The sequence below is a fragment of the Heterocephalus glaber genome, unplaced genomic scaffold, assembly GCF_053883595.1.
Source record: "Heterocephalus glaber isolate CG9 unplaced genomic scaffold, H.glaber_assembly_v1.0 deba00000937, whole genome shotgun sequence".
In the NCBI taxonomy this organism is placed as follows: Eukaryota; Metazoa; Chordata; class Mammalia; order Rodentia; family Bathyergidae; genus Heterocephalus; species Heterocephalus glaber.
Genome location: NW_028258173.1, coordinates 8,773,803 through 8,793,417, shown reverse-complemented (window position 1 = coordinate 8,793,417; position 19,615 = coordinate 8,773,803). Strand labels below are relative to the sequence as shown.

Here is a 19,615-nt window from a genome sequence, read left to right as displayed (position 1 = left end):
TGAGGGGTGCTGAGGACTGTGAGCTGTGAGCTGCCAGGTGAGCCAGGCTCTGGGGAAGACTACAGAGGTTCCTGTCTCACCAGGTTGAGCTGTGAAAGAATATCACAGGCCTTTGCCTTCCTAAAAAGTACATGATGATGGGCCAGGGATTTAGTTCAGTGATTCCACCACCTGCCTCGAAAGCGCAAGGTCCCGAATTCGATCCCCAGTACTAAAAAAAAAAAAGGTAGATGAAGAATTTTGAGTAAGGCGAAGTCAGGAGTCCTCAGGGCTGGTTCTGTTTTAAACAATCAGCACACAATGAACCAATCAGCACACTGGCAAGTCACTAAACATCCAAGTCCAAAATGCTACAAGCCTTAAAAATGTATTTCCTTGAGACAACTGCCTTAGTTTTCAGGTACTTGGAGCTGTTTTTGTCCTTTCATCCCAAGAAGGGAAATGTATAGGCAGAAGAAAGAAGAACAGAGTCTAGAATATACCCAAATTCCACCCAAATCTTCCCCACAATCCCTTCTCTCTCCAAGCCTGCCTATTCCAGAAAATGGCATAGATTCCTCCTAGTTCTTCTGTTCCTCACCAGGCACTTTCAATAACAGGCAAAAGGAAGAGAAAAATGCACGACCGAAGAGAATAAATGGGGAGGACTCCTAAAGATCCTAAGTACTCAAAACAAAATGCCACCCTATGCTTCCCCAGTTTAAAGAGTTTCTGCAAAACAAAACAAAATAATATGAAAAGCAATCAGGCTGCCTATCTCTGGGACCAACCTCTTAAATCTTTGAGCAATAAAAGAGGGGCAGGAATACCCTAAGGGGACTGGTGCTGCCCAGGCCTCTCATCTGTGGTTTCCTAAAAACACATTAAAAACAAATTTCCTCTTTTACGATAGACTTATGAGCTGAAATGAATGTGTCAGAACTCTTATAAATATGATGGAACCTGTTAACAAAGCAAATGTTAAATTTTGCATAAGGAGACAGTATCCCTAACTCCTCAGTAGACACTTAATGAATATTTGAAACCAGGCATTCAGCAGCTGCTTCAAGGCCACAGATGAATTAAATGGGCTTTTATTACTGCCAGAATCTGTCACCTCTGATTTCCTGTCATTTTTCTCTCTGCCTTTTTCTCTGCTCCATCTCTGTCTTTCTCTCTCTATTTCTCCCTCCCTTTCACCAAACACACCTGTTGACACTCACCAACCTGCCAAACCCTAGTCATGGAGCAATCAGAGAATGGAGTTGGTCAATGCATCACATAGAGTAATGTAGCCCCAAAATGCACATCTACCTGGAACCTCAGAATATGACCTTAGCTTGGAAATGGGGTATTTGCAGGGTATTTGCACATGTAAAGAGGTAAGCAGTAGTCAAAGAGCATAAAGGTTCTGTTAAGAAGAATAAGTTTTTGAGATCTCCACAGCTTGGTGAGTACAGTTAATAATAATATAATGTATATTTCAAAATTGCTAAGAGTAGATTTTGAATGTTCACATGATATACACACAAAATGACAAGTATGTAAGATGAGATATGTTAATTAGCTTGATGTAATCATTCCATAATGTAAATATATATCAAAACATCACATTGTACCTTATAAATATATATAGTTAATATTTTAAGTTTATAAGCTTAAAGTTTTTTAAAATTTAAAAAAAAAGTAAAGCATGGTAGCTCAAGCCTATAATCTCAGCACTCTGGGAGACTGAGGCAGGACGATAGGAAATCTGAGCACAGCCTGGACAACTTAGACTGTCTCAAAATAAAAAATTTTAAAAGGACAGAGAATATAGCCCAGTTGGGAGACCCTGGGATCAATCCCCAGTAATAGGGGGAAAAAAGTGGTGCTAATGGATTAGGATGGGCTTTTAATCCAATGACTGGTGTCTTTATCAGTGAAAGGAGAGAGAGTTTTGGACATAAACATGGACACAGACACCCACATAGGAAAGATTAAAGCAGCAGTAGCAATTGGAAGGATGCAGCTACAAGCCAAGGACTGCCGGGAGCCATAAGTTAGCAGAGGAAAAGAAGGCTCCTCCACTCAAGTCTTTAGCAGGCTTGATTCAGACTTCTATTCTCCAGGACAGAGAATACATTTCCAACCATTTTTGAAGCCCATTTGTAGTACTTTGCACTGGCAACAGCAAAAAACACATTCAGGAAAGAGAGCACTTCTGCACACTCAAATATGTATTCATATTAATCTCCCCAAAGATGGTAGAGTCCATCGTGTCAGGAATGGTGGGAGTGGAGAGCCCTGTGTCACTCTTTCACTTCATTAGCTGAGGCTATACATCTGCCAGGGGTCTCACACAATCAGACTCAAAGCCCTTTGACTTCTTCATGGTTGCTTGCTATCTGAGTAACATTTCAACTTCATTGTACCCTATTCTACCCTATTTGCTCAGCATGGCCAGGCCATCCAGGTGGGAGGTTAACAAGGAGGTAGAAACACAGTGTGTCTTAGTCACCTTCTCATCATGGGAACAAAGTACCCAACTCTCATAACTTAAAGGATGAGAGGTTTATTTTGCCTCACCTTTTCAGTCCATGGTTGGCTGGCTCCAAGGTAGAAATGGCATGATGGAAGGGTCTGGCAGAGAACAACTGCTCAACCTATGGCATCAGTAAGCAGTGACAGAAGGGAGGAGCCAGAGACCAGAACATACCCTTCCAGGTCAGTAACTGCCCTCCAACCTGGCCCACCTCCTAAGAGCACATCCAGCTATGAACTCATCAATGAATGAATCCACTGATAAATACAGCCCTCCCATGATCCAGTCAACCTCCACACACTTGAGAATTTTAGGGCACACTTTAGATCTACACCACAACACAGTGAGAAACTCAAAGAGAAGTGATCCTCTTGCTACCTGGGTCTCCTTTAGATTAAGGATCATCCATGGGAAGATGACATTTTAAAAACTATGATACAGGTTCCATCGCTCCCAGCCCAGAGGAAGGGGCTTCCAGGCAGCCGTTCCACCACTCCCAGCCCAGAGGATCGGGTATCTGGACTGCCAATCCACGGCTCCCAGCTCAGAGGAGGTGACCCATGCCGGCAACAACAACACCCCCCACCCCCCATCGAAATGAGAGGACACGTAAACAAGTCTCAAAACCAGACTTCCGGATCACCTACAGCAACCCCAAAAGGAAATGAGATGGAACACTCTGACTTTCAACCATCTGGACTCCCTAAACTGGCAACAAAAGAGGATCTGGAAAAAATGAAATAAGAAATAATTTCTCAGAAAACAGCAGAGATTGTGCCCATAGTGCAAGACATGATTAATAAATCAAGACAGGAGCTGAGGAACATGATGGAATCCCAACATAGGAAACAAATGGAATCCATAAAAAAGATGCAAACAGATTTCCAGGAGATCAAAAACTCCATTGAAAGTCTACACAGCAGAATGAGCTAATGTGAGGACAGAATTTCAGATATAGAAGATAAGATTGCAATTAGTAACCAGGAAAAGAAAAATTGCTTCAAAATTGTAAGGGACCATGAGAAATCAATCCAGCAGCTGCTAGACAATGCAAAGAAGAATAACACAGGACTGACTGGAGTCAACAAAGAAACAGGAGAGAGTGCAGATGACATAAAAAAATCTCTTCACAGAAATAATGGCAGAAAACTTCCCAAGCAGGGGAAAAGAACTTGACATACAGATAAGGGGGGCATATAGGACTCCAAATAGCCTTGATCAAAAAAAATCTACACATAGGCATATAATTGTTAAGATTCCAGAAACCCAATAGAAGAACAAAGTTCTACAAGCAGTTAGAGAAAAGAAACAAAGCACATACAAAGGAAAGCCAATCAGAATCACAGCTGACTTCTCAACACAAACACTCAAGGCAAGAAGAGCTTGGAGTGACATATTCCAAGCCCTAAAGGCAAACACCGTCCAACCCAGATTGATGTACCCTGCAAAACTATCTTTCGAAATTGATGGAGAAATAAGATACTTTCATGACAAAGAGCATCTTAGGAACTTCATGAATACCAAACCAGCACTCCAAAAATTTTAGAGAATATCCTAGGAACAAACAATGAGGATCACAACACCAGGAAGCACAGCAGAATGAACTCATCAGGCACGACAAGAAATTAAATGTAAAGGTGAAGAATCCAACAAAAAGAAAAAGTCTTGACAAGGATAAGTCAATACATATCAGTTATAACCATCAATGTTAATTGTCTCAATTCACCAATCAAAAGAAATAGACTGGTAGAATGGGTCAAGAAGCAAGATCCAACAATATGCTGCATACAAGAACCACACTTAATTCAAAATGACACTCATAGGCTGAAAGTTAAAAGGTGGAGAACAATATTCCATGTAACGGGAACCTGAAAAAAAAAGCAGGAGTAGCTATCCTCTTTGGAGATCAAGCAGATTTCAAACCAACACTGATTAAGAGAGACAAAGAAGGACACTACATACTTCTAAAGGGAACAATCCAACAGGAAGAGATGAAAATCATAAATATCTATGCACCAAGCACTAGTGCGCCCAAATATATAAAACAAATATTAATGGACATGAAAAGTCATATATGCACTAACACAATTGTACTGGGGGACCCTCAATACCCACTATCACAAATAGATAAATCAACTACACAAAAAATAAGTAATGAAATTCTAGAACTCAATCGAACTCTTGAACAAATGAACTTAACAGATGTTTACAGAGTCTTCCACCCCACAAAATCAGAATATACATTCTTCTCAGGTGCACACAGGTCATTCTCCAAAATAGACCACATACTCACTCATAGAACATGTTTAAGTGAGTACAAAAGAATTGAAGTTATCCACTGTATACTGTCAGACCATAATCCAATAAAATTGGAGCTCCATAGCAAAACAAACCACAAAAATTTCATAAACACATGGAAATTGAACAACACACTTCTCAATAACCAATGGGTCACAGAGGAAATTAAAGAAGAAATCAGACAGTTCCTTCAATTAAATGACAATGACAATACAACATATCGGAATGTATGGGACACAATGAAAGCAGTCTTACAAGGGAAATTCATACCACTGAATACGCATATTAGGAAAACAGAAGGAGCCCAATTAAACAACCTGATGCTGAACCTCAAGCTTCTAGAAAAAGAGCAGGACAAACTCAAAGCTCATACAAGGGAGGAAATTAGAAAGATCAGAGCAGAAATCAATTCAATGGAGACTAAGGGAATGATACAAAATATTAATGAAGCCAAGAGTTGGTTCTTTGAAAGAATCAACAAAATTGACAAACCCTTAGCCAAACTTATCAGAAAAAGGAAAGAAATGGCCCAAATCCATGCAATTAGGAATGAAAAGGGTGAAATTACAACAGACTCAGCAGAATTCCAGAGGATCATCAATACCTACTTCAAAAACCTATACACCAATAGGATGGAAAACACAGAAGAAATGGACAGATTCCTAGATAAGTATGAATTACCAAAGTTGAACCAAGAAGAGCTAAAAATTCTAAACACCCCAATATCAATCAATGAAATTGAAAATGTAATTAAAAACTTTCCAACTAAGAAAACCCCAGGTTCTGATGGCTTCACTGCTGAATTCTACAAGACATTAAGAGAGGAACTACTGCCACTACTGTTTAAACTCTTCAATGAAATTGAAAGGGAACCAATACTCCCAAATTCATTCCTGGAAGCAAGCATCATCTTAATCCCCAAAGCAGAGAAAGACCCAAATGAAAAAGAGAACTATTGGCCAATCTCACTAATGAACATACATGCAAAAATCCTTAATAAGATACTGGCAAACAGAATGCAGAAGATCATCAAGAAGATCATATACCCTGATCAAGTGGGATTCAACCCAGGGATGCAGGGATGGTTCAACATACACAAATCAATCAATGTAATACCCTATATCAATAGAGCCAAGGACAAAAACCATATGATCATCTCCATAGATGCAGAAAAAGCATTTGACAAAATCCAACATGCATTTGTGATAAAAACCCTACAAAAAATTGGAATGGACAGTCTCTACCCCAATCTGATAAAAGCCATCTATGAAAAACCAACAGCCAATATCATACTAAATGGTCAAAAACTGAAATCCTTCACACTAAAATCAGGAACAAGACAAGGATGTCCACTATCACCACTCTTGTTCAATACAGTTTTGGAAACATTAGCCATGGCAATTAGACAGGAGAAAGAAATAAAAGGAATAAAGATAGGAAATGAAGAAGTCAAATTGTTATTATTTGCAGATGACATGATACTCTATTTAGAAGGCCCCAAGAATGCCACCAAAAGTCTTCTAGACTTAATAACCAAATTCAGTAGAGAAGCTGGATACAAGGTCAACACACAAAAGTCAATAGCTTTCCTCTACACGAACAACACACTCACTGAGACAGAAATAGGGCAAACAATTCCTTTCACAATAGCATCAAAAACTGAAATACCTAGGAATCAACCTAACAAAAGAAATCAAAGACCTCTTCTCTGAAAACTATAGTACTCTGAGAAGAGAGATTGAAGATGATATCAGAAAATGGACAGACATCCCCTGGTCCTAGGTAGGAAGAATCAACATAGTGAAAATGGCCACACTTTCAAAACTGCTATATCGATTCAATGCAATCCCAATTGAAATCCCAGCAGCATACTCCATGGACCTTGAGAAAACAATCCAAAAATTCATTTGGAACAAGAAGAGACCTAGAATAGCAAAACCAATTCTGGGCAACAGAGACATGGCAGGGGTATCACAATTCCCAACCTGCAACTATACTACAAAGCTACTGTGATAAAAACAGCATGGTGCTGGTAAAGAAACAGACCTGAGGACCAGTGGAACAGATTAGAAGATGCAGAAACAACTCCAGACACACTCAGCCATCTCATCTTTGATAAAGGAGCCAAATGCCCTCATTGGAGGAAAGATAGCCTCTTTAATAAATGGTGCTGGAAAAATTGGGCTTCAACTTGCCAAAGTCTAAAACTAGACCTATATCTTTCACCATGAACTAAACTAAAATTGAAATGGATTAAAGATCCAAATATTAAAACAGAAATGCTGAATCGGCTCGAACATAGGTTAGGTAGAACTCTTGAAGATATTGGTGTAGGAAAAGATTTTATGAACAAAGCCTCAGTTGCCTGTGAACTAGCACAAACAATCAATAAGTGGGATCTCTTATTAAAAAGCTTCAGCATAGCAAGAGAAACCACCAGCAGTGAGAAGACACAACCCACAATGTGGGAAAAAATCTTCACCTGCTTTTCCTCAGACAAAGGTCTACTATCTCGAATCTATAAAGAACTTAAAAAGATCAGACCTCCCAAATTTAAAGACCCAATCCAAAAATGGGCATCTGAAATGAACAGACATTTCTCAGACAAAGTAGAAATAGCAAATAAACATATGAAAAAATGTTCAACATCACTGGTCATTCGAGAGATGCAAATGAAAACAATGCTGAGATTCCACCTCACTCCAGAAAGAATGGCTGCTATCATGAAATCAACCAATAACAAATGTTGGGAGGGCTGTGGGGAAAGAGGAACCCTGCTCCACTGCTGGTGGGAGTGTACACTGGTGCAACCACTGTGGAAATCAGTATGGAGATACCTCAAAGAACTAGGACTAGAAGTCCCATTTGACCCAGCTATTCCGCTGCTGGGGATCTTCCCCAAAGAATTAAAAGAATCATACCACAGTGATATATGTGTGCCCATATTTATAGCAGCACAGTTTGTAATAGCTAAAACTTGGAAACAGCCCAAATGCCCATCAACTGGAGACTGGATAAAGAAAATGTGGTTTTTTTATAAAATGGAGTACTACTCAGCCATAAAAAATGAGAAATTAGAGACATTTATAGGTAAATGGATGCACATTGAGGCCATACTCTTAAGTGAAATAAATAGGACACACATGTGTAAATACCGAATAGTTTCTCTAGTGTGAGAAACTGAAAGTGTAAATAAGGACTAAAAGGTATAATAGATAATATGAAATAGGAAGAAAAGGGGCAAAGGGGAAACAGAAGTGGGAGGGGTAGGGGAAAGGAAAGGAGGGAATGGAATTACTATGAGAAAATGAAAAAATGGAAACAAAAGTCTTTGTAAATAGGGAGGAATGGAGGGGTTGAAGGGAGGGCAGAGGAAGAGGGGAAAAAAAATAAGAACCAAGAGAGATTATGTAAAGGTGCAAATTTCCAATGATGAATGTCATTATATTGTATACCTACAATGTACCAATGATTAAAATGAATAATTGATAATGCAAAATAGGAAGAAAAGGTCCAAAGGGGTAGGGGAAATGGGAGGGGTAGGGGAAAGGAAAGAAGGGAAAGGAAAAATTATGAGAAATGGAAAAATTGGAAACAAAGTCTTTGTGAATTGGGAAGGGTGGAGGGGGTGAAGGGAGGGCAGGGAATGGGGAAAAAATAAGAACCAAGATACACCATGTAAAGGTAATGACAAAGGTAAATGTACTGTATACCTAAAATGTACCAATAAAGGGGGCCGGGGATTTAGCTTAGTGGTTTCAATGCCTGCTACGCAAGCACAAGGACCCAAGTTCGACCCCTGGTACCAAAAAAAAAAATGTACCAATAAAGGAATTTAAGGAAAAAAACAACAACAACAACAACAAAAAGCGATGATACAGCGCTTTTATGGGCCGAATTGAGACTCCCTTCCCACTACCTGAGTTTACATGTTGAGGTCCTAATGCCCAGTGTTGCAGAAAGCAAGCGTCTTTGAAGACAGAATCCTGGTAATTCAGTTAAAGTGAAATTCTAATCCCATATGGCTGGTGTCCTTATAAAAAAAAGGAGACTGGGACACAGACATCTAGAGGGACGATCACATGAAGACACAGGGAGAAGACGGCATCTGCTGACCAACGAGAGAGACATCAGAAAAACAACCTTGCCGACAACTTGATCTCAGACTCCCAGCCTCCAGAGTTGTGAGAAAACAAATTTCTGCTGCTTAGGCCACCCAGTGTGTGGGTTTTTGTTATGGCAGCCTGAGCAAATGCATGCTACATATGCCAAATTGCCTCTAGCCGGAGCCACATAAAAACACACTCTGAAATGACTGCCTAGCTCAGAAAATCGGGATGACTTTTTTTTTAAGAAAAGAAAAAAGAGAAGGGAATGGGGAAATTGCTATTTGAATGCTAAGACAAATATAACACTCTCCAAAAGCCAAAAATCTATCAAATATATCTGCCTGGCATCAGCCCCCTGAGCCAGGGCAGACAGTCTCACGCTGTCTGGACCAAGCCCTGTGCAGTGTACATTAGCTCCTCACTTTAACATCCATAATGCTAAAGAGCTCCTGGCAATTATTAATATTATTATTGAGCCCTTTGTCCTTCATGCACAAAATTTGCCATGGCACATTTCAATACCTACTCTGCTTCATTCCCATCCTTTCACTGAAGAAATCCGGGTTACAGGCCCCAGTTCAGAAAGGAGGGAGCAAAGCAACCTTCTGTTTAGCCTGAAGAGGGCTCCAGTGAGGGAGAAAATGTCCTGCTTGGCTGAATGGGGGCTAGTGAGGCAGAGAAGCCCAAGACTTAGAGCAGGCTGGAGTCATGCAGCCATCTGGAGCGTGCAGCTCTTTGCCTTCCCAAAACAGACATAGCCACACACATAGATCCAAGATGTAGACAACCCCTGGCCTAATTTCCAGAATGTACTGGACAAGGTAATTTTCCACAGAAATGTACATATTAAAACGCTCTGCCGCATCCTGTATGATAGCAAAAGAGTGGAATTAGTCTACAGGACTATCAACGATGTAACAGCATGGCCAGTAGTAACAGGATGAGCTGAGCATGGCAGTGTAATCCCAGCTGACTTGCAATCCCAGCACTCTGGGAAGCTGAGGCAGGAGGATCACAAGTTTGAGGCCAGTTTGGGCAACTCAGTGACTTAATGAGACCCTGTTTCAAACCTTAAAAATTTTAGAAAGGCCTGGGGATAAAGCTCAGCACAAAAGCCCTGGATTCTGAGTTCAATCTCCAGTACCACACACACACACACACACACGCGCGCGCGCGCGCGCGCACACACACAAAAAGAATGAGGTGGATGATCTGAGAGTGTCCCATACAAACATGAAAAATGTATTTTTAAGTGCAAAACTGCAAGGTATAAAACAATGAATCCAGCATGGCTACATAAACATCATATTTCTAAAAGGAAACATAAGAAACTTGGCATAATGTTTATGGCCAATATGGGACTAAACCATAAAGGATTTAAAGTTGGAAGAAACAGTACTTTCTATTCTTAATCATTATTATGTTTGAATTAAAAGAAAGCTGGTTGGTATGGATGGGGAGGAATGAGAGGGACAGAAAGAGAGAATGGTAGTTCTAAAAGAACTTCTGACCGAGCTAAATCCCCAAATATCCCCAGCCTTGAAAATAGCTGATACCGTAAAACATTTGGCACGAGACATAAATAGCAAAGAATCTCATAAACGCTTTTCCCAGCTCATCTGCTGCTACCACTCAGGGCAGCTGTACTTCCCTCCCGTCGTGTGGCTTTTCTGCCTTTTCCTCTTGCTGAACCAATTATGGGGCATGATAACAGCCATACCAATATTATTTTTTAAAGGCTGATGTTTCTCACTAAATACCTATTAAACCAGTCTCCTTGCTCCAGTTACAGCAAGCTTAAGGGTAAATCCAGATGGCACAAATAATGCATATTCGGGCTGGATCTGCATGAGGCCAGTCATCAAATATCCATTATCGGTTTGAGAGTCCTCAGATGCCTGACACCCACAGGTGTGTCCAGGTGAGATGAGATGGCTGGGCACTCCTGGGCTCGGCGAGCCATCTTCTTGCTCCCCAGGAGCCAAGTTTGCCTCTGTATCTGAGCAGTTAGCAACAGCTAAGAGGGTTGCTTAGTAACCTGGTAAATGGGTGCACCTGGCATACAGGAGGGCCGGGACTGAAGCTCCCTCCCATGCTCTCCCCCCACCACTTAACCCCACATGGGCCAAAAAGACCCAGCAATCCCCAGGCCCTCCTGCAGAGCCAGCTCCTGGCCCTACCCTTGCCATTGAAAAAGGCCCATTATGGGCCGGGGATGTAGCTCAGGGGCACTGTGCCTGCCTCACAAGAGCAAGGTCCTGAGTCCGATCCCCAGTTCCCAAAAAAAAGGCCCATTGAAAGGATGACCCCTTTCTACCTCTTTTGATTGACAGGCACTGAATCTCTTCCCCCTCTCCACTTGGGTGGCTTTAAAGGTAAACAACTGGACAGAATAAAGTCTGGCCAACTTTGTCATCCTGTATAAGTCTCAGAATCAAAATTGCAAAGTCTTCAGAAGGGCACATGAGACCAAACACAGTATTGCTAGTGGAATCCACTGAAAGGTCTGTATGTCCCGGACTCAGCACAGAAAATGGCAAGATCTGTGGGTATATGGTGCCCACCCCCTGCACCCCCAGAAACAGTCCTTGACAACACTCTGAGGAAGGCAGTGCAGTAGGCACCAGCTCAGCTGTTCTGATTTGAATAGAAACAAGACGTGTGACTGGAGACAGGGGGCAGTATGTGGATTTAATGCCAGTATGTAGCATTTTTTTTTTCCTGGCTACAGCCCACATGGGAAATCATGGTGGGCAGTGAGGATTCATGGGCATGGAGAAGACATTCATGTTCTCCGTGAGTAGTATGCACAGGGCACTGAATCTGAACACAGATCACTGATTCGGGCTGTGGCTTGGCTGTTACTCTTTCCAAGGACCGGAAATGGGCTCACCCTACAGACAGCAAATATCCCAAATTAAAATGCCAACAGGGGAACAGAAAAGGGCACAGTGTCCCCTTCGATCGCTCCTGTGAAGATGGTGACCAGTCACCAACTTGTTCTCTCAAAGAGAACACCGAGTAAGCAGGGAGGAGCCCGCTAGCACCATCGTCTGCATGGTTTCTATACCTAAAGGCTTCCTCTACAGAAGGGGACATCAAACTAGGACTTCCTACATACATTCAAGGAAAAGGCAAACAGGTGACTCTCCCGATACTACCAAAATGTCCTCAGAGACAGTGCCTTGGGGCAAGGAGGGGAGGAGTCTGCCCCTGAGCCTGGGAGTAATGCATTCCATGACATCAGCAACTTCTCCAAGGGTAGCAGCCCACTTGGAATCTGTCCCACTGAGACCAAGAAACTGCTAACTGATTCCTTCCCCAGAGACACATTTCCTCTAACACAAGAGAGAAGGCATGACTCAGCTGTTGGTGTCTTTAGTTTTTCCAGCCCCAACAGAATCAGTGACAGACCCCTCCACAGTTTCCTAGACAAGCCAAAAAGATGAGAATCACATAAATAAAAAAGAGCACTCAGAGCTCATCAGAGAGGAGAAGATGGAGAGACAAATACCCACATTCTCTAACCCAGATTGGCCTCATCCCCATCAAAGTGACCCTGCCCACCTATCCAACTTGGAAAGAGGACCAGAAGGCGTCATTACTGCCTGCACACTAAACAGGCATTTTTGAAAGCACATGAGAACAAAGGCACCCAGCCAGAGCATCAGTTTAGCTCTAGGCAACAGTGGGGTGAGCAAGTAGGAGGGGCAGACAGAGCACCTGCCATCTCTCCCATCCTTCTCCCGTCAGCCCCAAGCGTGTACTGTCTGGCTCAGCCCAGCATCTGTGGCAGGGAGCTTGCCTGAAAGCTGCCCAGCGCTACCTATCCGGATGGAGAGCTCACTCTCAGGGAACAGCAGCGTTGGGCCCTCAGGATCTGACTTCTTCTTCATCAACGTGGAGTCTAGGTTCAGTGCCAGGGCCATCTGGGGGTCTTCTGCTGCACCCTGAAACAAGAAGCAGTAGTGTCACTGAAGCACCTCCACTCCACTCAGCCCCGATCCCTCTGGCCCACAGGTGCCCGAGGCTACTGGCCTATGTCTGCCAAGAACACCAAGGCTGGGCTGGGCCCTGGGCCGACCCGGCTTTCAGGCCAGGAGAATTAGGAAGATGACAAGCCTTAGGGGTAGAGGATTTTCAGGGCTCCCAAAAGCAAGATCTGAGGAGTTGGTGCTAATCCTAAAAATGGCAAAAAACACATCCTAGAGAAGATTGGGTTCTGCACACCAAATCCCTCTACACACTCATCACTGCTGGGTAACTGGCACAATGGACTTAGGTCCTGATCTTTCAAAGATGCCCATGTGGCTGGGTCATGTGGATGGCAGCCTAAGGGCAGGATGCAAGGTCAACATGTTCAGGAAGCTGCCATCTTCATGCTCCTCATGAGATCAAAGAAGGAGACTCAAACAGTGAGAGTTGCAAACAATACACACACACACACACACACCACATCACCTTTCAACGAGGTCACCCTTCCAGGTTGTCATAACTAGTTAATTCCACTGACTCACATTACCTAAGCAAAACATTTATCCACAGTATTTATTTAATAAATATTTATTGACCACTGACTTTGTGGATACTCAAAGAACAAGATCAAGTCCCAGCTCTTAGGAGCTCCATTCCAGTCAGCCACAATGGGCCGTGAGCTTCTCTCCCAAAGACACTGGAAGCCAGCCCTGCCCCACGGACCACTAAGAGCCCACAGGATATCAATGTGAGCAAGGGAGGCAGGGGCTCCACCAACTACACAAGCACCTCCACGGTCCTCCAATGACCTCAAAACCAAGAGCAGATGGTTTGCATCATCTCAATGGGCAAATGACAGCAGATGCTTCTTAAAAACCAGGTGTCATGGTCTACCCAGGGTGGTAGAAGAAAATACCATAAACTAAGTGGCTTCTCAACAACAGAAACTGAAGCTGAAGAAACAGCAGATCTCATGTTTGGCAAGGGCTACTTTCTTTTCCCTAGATAGCGCCTCTGTCTGTGTCCTTACATGGTGAAGGGGGCAAAGGGTCTCAGGTGTCTTCTGTTAGGGCACCGACTTCACTCAGTAAGGACTGTACCCTCATGACATAACCACCTCCAAAGGTCCCATGTCCTAAAGCCACCTTAGAGGTCAGGATTTCAGCAGATGCTACAAACACAGACTGTATAGTTCCAAACAAATAGAAGTTCTCATTTGAAATATGTGACACTAATATGAGAGAGAAGGCTTATAATCAAATCACAGAAATGCAGCCATCTATAAGAAAATACAAAAACTGCTTTCGTGCATTTCTTTCAGGAAGGAATTTCAGAACAAGTACGTCAGACTGTGTCTTACACACACACACACACGCACACAAATATACATATACACACCACACACTATATACACGATACATATGCATACCATACACATATGCAGTATTAATGCACAGCACACAACCACATATACACGCTTACCACACATACACACCACACACACTATACACATACCCCTTCTTGCTTTCTTATGGCATGATAACCAAGGATAAGAAAGAAACAGAGGCCTTATTTTATTATTTCTTTCCAACTACAGTGGTACCTTGGTTTACAAACTTAATTTGTTTTACGATTGGGGGAAAATTGCTGCATTTGTGTTTGTGTAGGGAAGATGGCCATGGTCGTGTTTCACTCACCTGATGCAGAGTTTGCGAACAGAAGCAAAATTTCGCCAATTGCTTTTGTTTTCAAACCATATTGTTTGTAAACAAATCATTCGTGAACTGCGGTATTACTGTGAATGCTCACAGTGAAGACATGAGCCCTTCCTTGTGTCTTCTTGCTGGTCTATAGCACTGATATTGTCCCAGCCCTTTATTTGCATGTCCTCCACAGTGCACTTTGATAAGGATGGCAATACTTCATTTCACCCTCATTAAAAAGGAAGAAAGCAGCCCCCACCCTGTTTGAGGGCACCCACCCTGCCCTCAGGTCCTCTGCAGAAGCCTGGGGCTCATTCTCCTGTCACACAGGGGGCAGCCACCATGCTGCATCATGGTCAAGGCCAGCACCACAGATGGACAGAAGCCTGGGCCCAGAAGGGCTTTGAGCAAGCCAGTCTCCCCCTGCAGAATCCGCCCCCAGCCACCCCTGAGTGACAGCTGGTGTCTCTGTGATGTGCCACGGCCCACAGAGCCTGGGCTTCTTGTTTATGTCTTTTAATTATTTCTAATTCTATGGGTCCTGCTGACATCTGAGGAGTTGCTGCACCATAAAAGACGCATCTCACTATGAATGTGTGTCTGCTGCCTTTCCTTCCTTTGTCTTCCTTCCTCTTATAATGTGATTGATGCATAACAGGGGGAAAGATATAGAAAGGGAGCCGCTTCATTACAGGAGAAATGCACAGCGTTCATAGGTATCAAGCTGCAACTGCATATTCAATTGGGACCTATTCTGTAAGATGTAGCTTGCACGGATCCTGGTTTTAATTTAGAAGAGTGGTTTTCAATCAACTGGGTATTCTGCACCCCTCCCCTAGACATGTGGCATTGGGCATTTTTAGATGTCATGACAGGTGTGGGCAGTCCTGCTGGTGTCTCTCGGGATACAGATGAAGGATGCTCCTCAGCACCCTACAATGCATTGGACAGACCTGCAGCAAAGCACGGCCAGGCTAAATATGAACAGTGCCAAGGCTGAGAAAACCCACTTTAGAAAGCTTTGGGATGCGCAGGACCCCAAAGCCCCCCTGTGTTATTACAGAGTAATGCTGGAAGCTCACAGACTCTTTTCACTGTTGTGACACTTTCAGAAGACAGCCTGCCTGCTCTCATGCAGTTAGTAAATTTTTAATTAAGCATCAACTGACTGTCAGAGCTGTTCCAGGTCCTAGCGATACAAAAGAGCCAAGTCCTATATCGTCATGAATTTTTCCTTAGAGAGAGAGAGAGGCCACAATAAACCAACCAAACCTAATAAGCTAGACAACAATGAACTAAAAAAGTAAGATGTTCAGGTAATGATACCATGGAGAAGAAAAATAGGTCATATTTATAATCTATAGCCATCTTCACACAGTAGCATTTTGCCAGGAGACAGTAGCGTTTCACACAAGCAAGACCGTGATTAAATGCAGACATTGTGGATTTCTTGGATTGAGATGCAGAGTGCAGCCTCTCTGGGAAGGTGGTGTTGGAGCAGAAATCTGAAAACGGGGGAAGAGTAAACATGGACATCTCCTTCCCTTCTGGATCTTTCTGCCACTTCATCAATCAATATTCTGTTGGTTGCACTGATTTATATCAGTGTTTTGGGAGGGACAGGGGGAAGAGCTCTAAGAAAAACTCACCCTAACTTCACTTAAAAGTTGCACTTTTAAAAGCTAGATCAGGATTCAGGGTCCTGCATGCACCTGTGCCTCCTCCCTCCTGCACCCACCACTGCCACGCCTGCCATCAAACATTCAGCCCTCAGACAGACGGGGACCTTGAATTTACAGAGGCAGCATGCACAATAGCTGAGCCGTGGAGTCTGCCACCCCATCAGGAGATGGATCGATGAAGAAAATGTGGTGTATATGTACACAAAGGAATATTATTTGGCCAAAAAGAATAAAATTCCTGACATCTGCAGAAAACTGGATAAAACTGGAAGACACTAATGTTAAGCCACAAAAGCCAGACACAAAAAGACAAGTACCACATGCTCTCTCTCCCTCTCTCTCTCTCTCTCTCATATGTGGAAACTAAAAGAGAAAGTCCATCTGAAACTAGAATCGTGATTACTAGGAATTAAGAAGGTGTGGGACACTTGTCACCCCCATAATCTCAGTCAGGCAGTGGAAAAGGAAGAATCTATTTAACCAGCGCACACTGTGTGCATGAATGGAGATATCACATTGAACCCTATTAATATGTATAATTCATATGTGTTAATTTTTTAAATTAACACCAGGACCAGGTGTGCAACATGGGTGCTGCAGAAGCATCTCTGAGGGATGCCTGGGACAGCTCCTCCTGTATCCTCATACCTGGCCATGCCCTCCACTGCCTTGACCTCAGCTACCTGTCTTCTGAGGCTCCCTTCAGACTCCCTGCTGGGCTTCCCCAGACTCCTCACCTTCCACTCTCAAAAGCTGGTGAGGGAAACAGAGAAATTTGTTCCACTGCAATCAAGGGCCAGCCCCAGTGGGAGATCCCAACCTACTTCGGTGGCTTCATGATGACATCCACGGCAGTGGGGAAAGTCAGGAGGCATCTGCTGGACAAAGTGAACCCAGACCATGTGGGCTAACACCACCGCTCTTCCTGGGAGCCCTGTATGCTCGCTGGCACCTACACAGCAGGCAGAGGGGCGCTGAAGCTCTTTACCTTCAACAAACACAGTGTCAGCCTGTGTAGGAGGGAACAGGACCCCAGGGGGAAAGTTCTTCCTTACATTCCACTCTTTCTGACTTGCTACTCTTCCTGATATTTCTGGGGCTAATTTTTTAAAAATATGCAATGTTTTTCTAGTCACAGGACCTCACTCAATCCTGGTAGCCAATGAGGTGGGCCAGGTGAGCGTGCAATCGCCGTCCAGAGTAAGTGTGACTGTACAAGCAGCTCCTGGCGTGCCATCAGAGCCCTGAGGGGCTGACGAGTTCCACTCCTCCCCCTCTCACCATCATGCTGCAGGTGGGTCACAGGAGCTCTGGACACAGCTTTGCGGTGCCCCCTTGCAGCTGCCAAATGTCAAAGTGCCAAACACACGGACCCTTTCCCGAGTTACAAGAATGGTCCCTCTCCTTGTCCACCTCTATCCCCTGAGTCCCTTTTCCTGCCCTCCCTTCCCCATCTCTCTCCACTTCTCCAAATCCAGCGCAGTACAGAAAGTCAAGAGTGGAGAGCAGGAAGCTGGAGCCAAGACCCAACCAGGGCCACAGGACTGGAAATGGTTGTCGCCTTGTAATGAATTGATATCATCACTGTTAGGACTATTATATGCATAGTTTGGGGCCAGTCCCTTGCTCAGAATAAAAACAACAATTTTCACCTACTCTGAAAAGGCCACACAAAGAAGCAGGAGCTGCATAGCACTTTCCAGAAAGGAAAAAGAGGAAGTGCAGAGAGGGGAAAGAGAGATTAAATGAAAAGAAGGCAGGAAGAAGGGGGCAGGGGTAGGAAAGGAGGTCTATAATACACCTTACATTAAAACAGAAAGAGCTCTGAAAACCGTATGTGCATATCTCCTTCCGAAATGAAATCCAGATTGTGTTCACTGTGGTTTACTGTTCCAAGCTGAAGAAAACAACTGGTGGTTGCTGATGTCTCCAGAGCCCCAGAAGAAACTCTTCAGTGAAGGAACAGGCTAGAATGTCTTAGGAGGGGTGCCGGGTCCCAAGGTGAAGACTAGAATGGCAAACTAAAGTCACATGCAGGGCACATCTGGGCAGATGTCAGCAAGTGCCAGCACTGCAGGCTCTGCAGCCCTCAAAACTCACTTCGGGCAGCTTACTGCACTTGCTCCGAGCCCCAAGAGCGACCTTCATTATGTGTCACGTCACCTCACTCTGGTTCTTCCCCACTGGGGTGTCTCGTGGTGACTGTCAGGGGAGGTGCAGCAAATCAAGCTCTGGTGCCCACAGCATGTGAGGGGCAAGCTGGTGCTTTCCAAACCCACAAGCACCTACTAATGGAGGGTCAGTAAACTTTTCCCCAGGCTTCACCCAACCGCTGGGGCCCCCTGAGAGCAGCATGTTTAAGTAAGATCTGTCAATAGGTCAGAACTCCCCAAGGAAGGGCGGAGAGAAAGGTTAGGGGACTAACTGGTACCCCCTGCCAGTCACAGCTAAAGCGAGGTGGGTGCTACACCCAGGAGACAGGAAACCTGAGACCTGGACAGAAGCCTCCCCGCTGCACACCAGGCATTGATGGAGGGGGTCTGCAGGCAGCCTGCCTCTGCCTCCTGTCAGCCTCGCTTTCCCGGACACGCAAGATGACATTAAATAACTAATGCCGTTTTTATGACTGAGAAGTTGCCATAATGAACACTCGCAGCACAATCTTAAATTATTCCACATAACAGCAAAAAAATTAAATGTCGCCCCGATCATCAGCCAGCACATGGGTGACACTTACATAACAGATGACCTTCTCTCTCGGGAGTCTTCCATGGCCCGCTGCCCAGGCCCAAGCTGGCCTGGGGTAACAAGCGGCCAGCCTCAAAGCAAAGGAGGACACAGAGTAGAGTAGATGCTGCAGCAAAAGGTACAGTTCGGACTCAGGCCCTGCTGGCAGGCCACTACTGTCCTCCTTGCCTCAGTTTACCTATATATTTGGGGTTCGTGGGACAGAGACAGGATCCTCAAGACAAGGAGAATGACAATTTCAAGCACTAGGTTCCTACTGGCTTTTGAAGTACAGCTCTTCTTGCCTTATGTAGACCACTAGGACTGCATCTCTAACTCGGCTCGGTCTTCTCCCCTTATAACAACAACATCACATCAAATCAGTACACCCGGTTTCAAAGCTTCACTTCATCTGTACTTGAGGCTTTGGACATCCTAGCTGAAGAAGCTGAGCTCCCTCCTCCAGGTAGCTCTCCTGTGCCCACTCAGCCCACTCTGGATCCAATGTGTCCCCTTCTGTCCTCCTCTGACATCCCAGAAATAGCTGTCAGCCTTTACCAAAATGCAGAGTAACTTTTCAGTACTTTTTGGCCACGTCAGGACGTTCCCCCAAACACT

General features: G+C 44.1%; 1 protein-coding gene across 20 annotated transcripts in view; it reads right to left on the bottom strand.

The window, feature by feature from the left end:
- The window catches only part of Slc39a11 (solute carrier family 39 member 11), a 486,128-nt gene that overhangs the window by 247,853 nt on the left and 218,660 nt on the right, over window positions 1-19,615 (bottom strand). For 11 of the 20 annotated variants that reach the window (XM_087208169.1, XM_087208167.1, XM_087208176.1 and 8 more), the window contains one exon: window positions 12,716-12,860. In XM_087208169.1, coding sequence (XP_087064295.1) covers window positions 12,716-12,860 — 145 coding nt within the window. The remainder of the gene's footprint in view (window positions 1-12,715; window positions 12,861-19,615) is intronic. The other 9 variants (XM_087208162.1, XM_087208171.1, XM_087208170.1 and 6 more) reach the window with 2 other exon arrangements.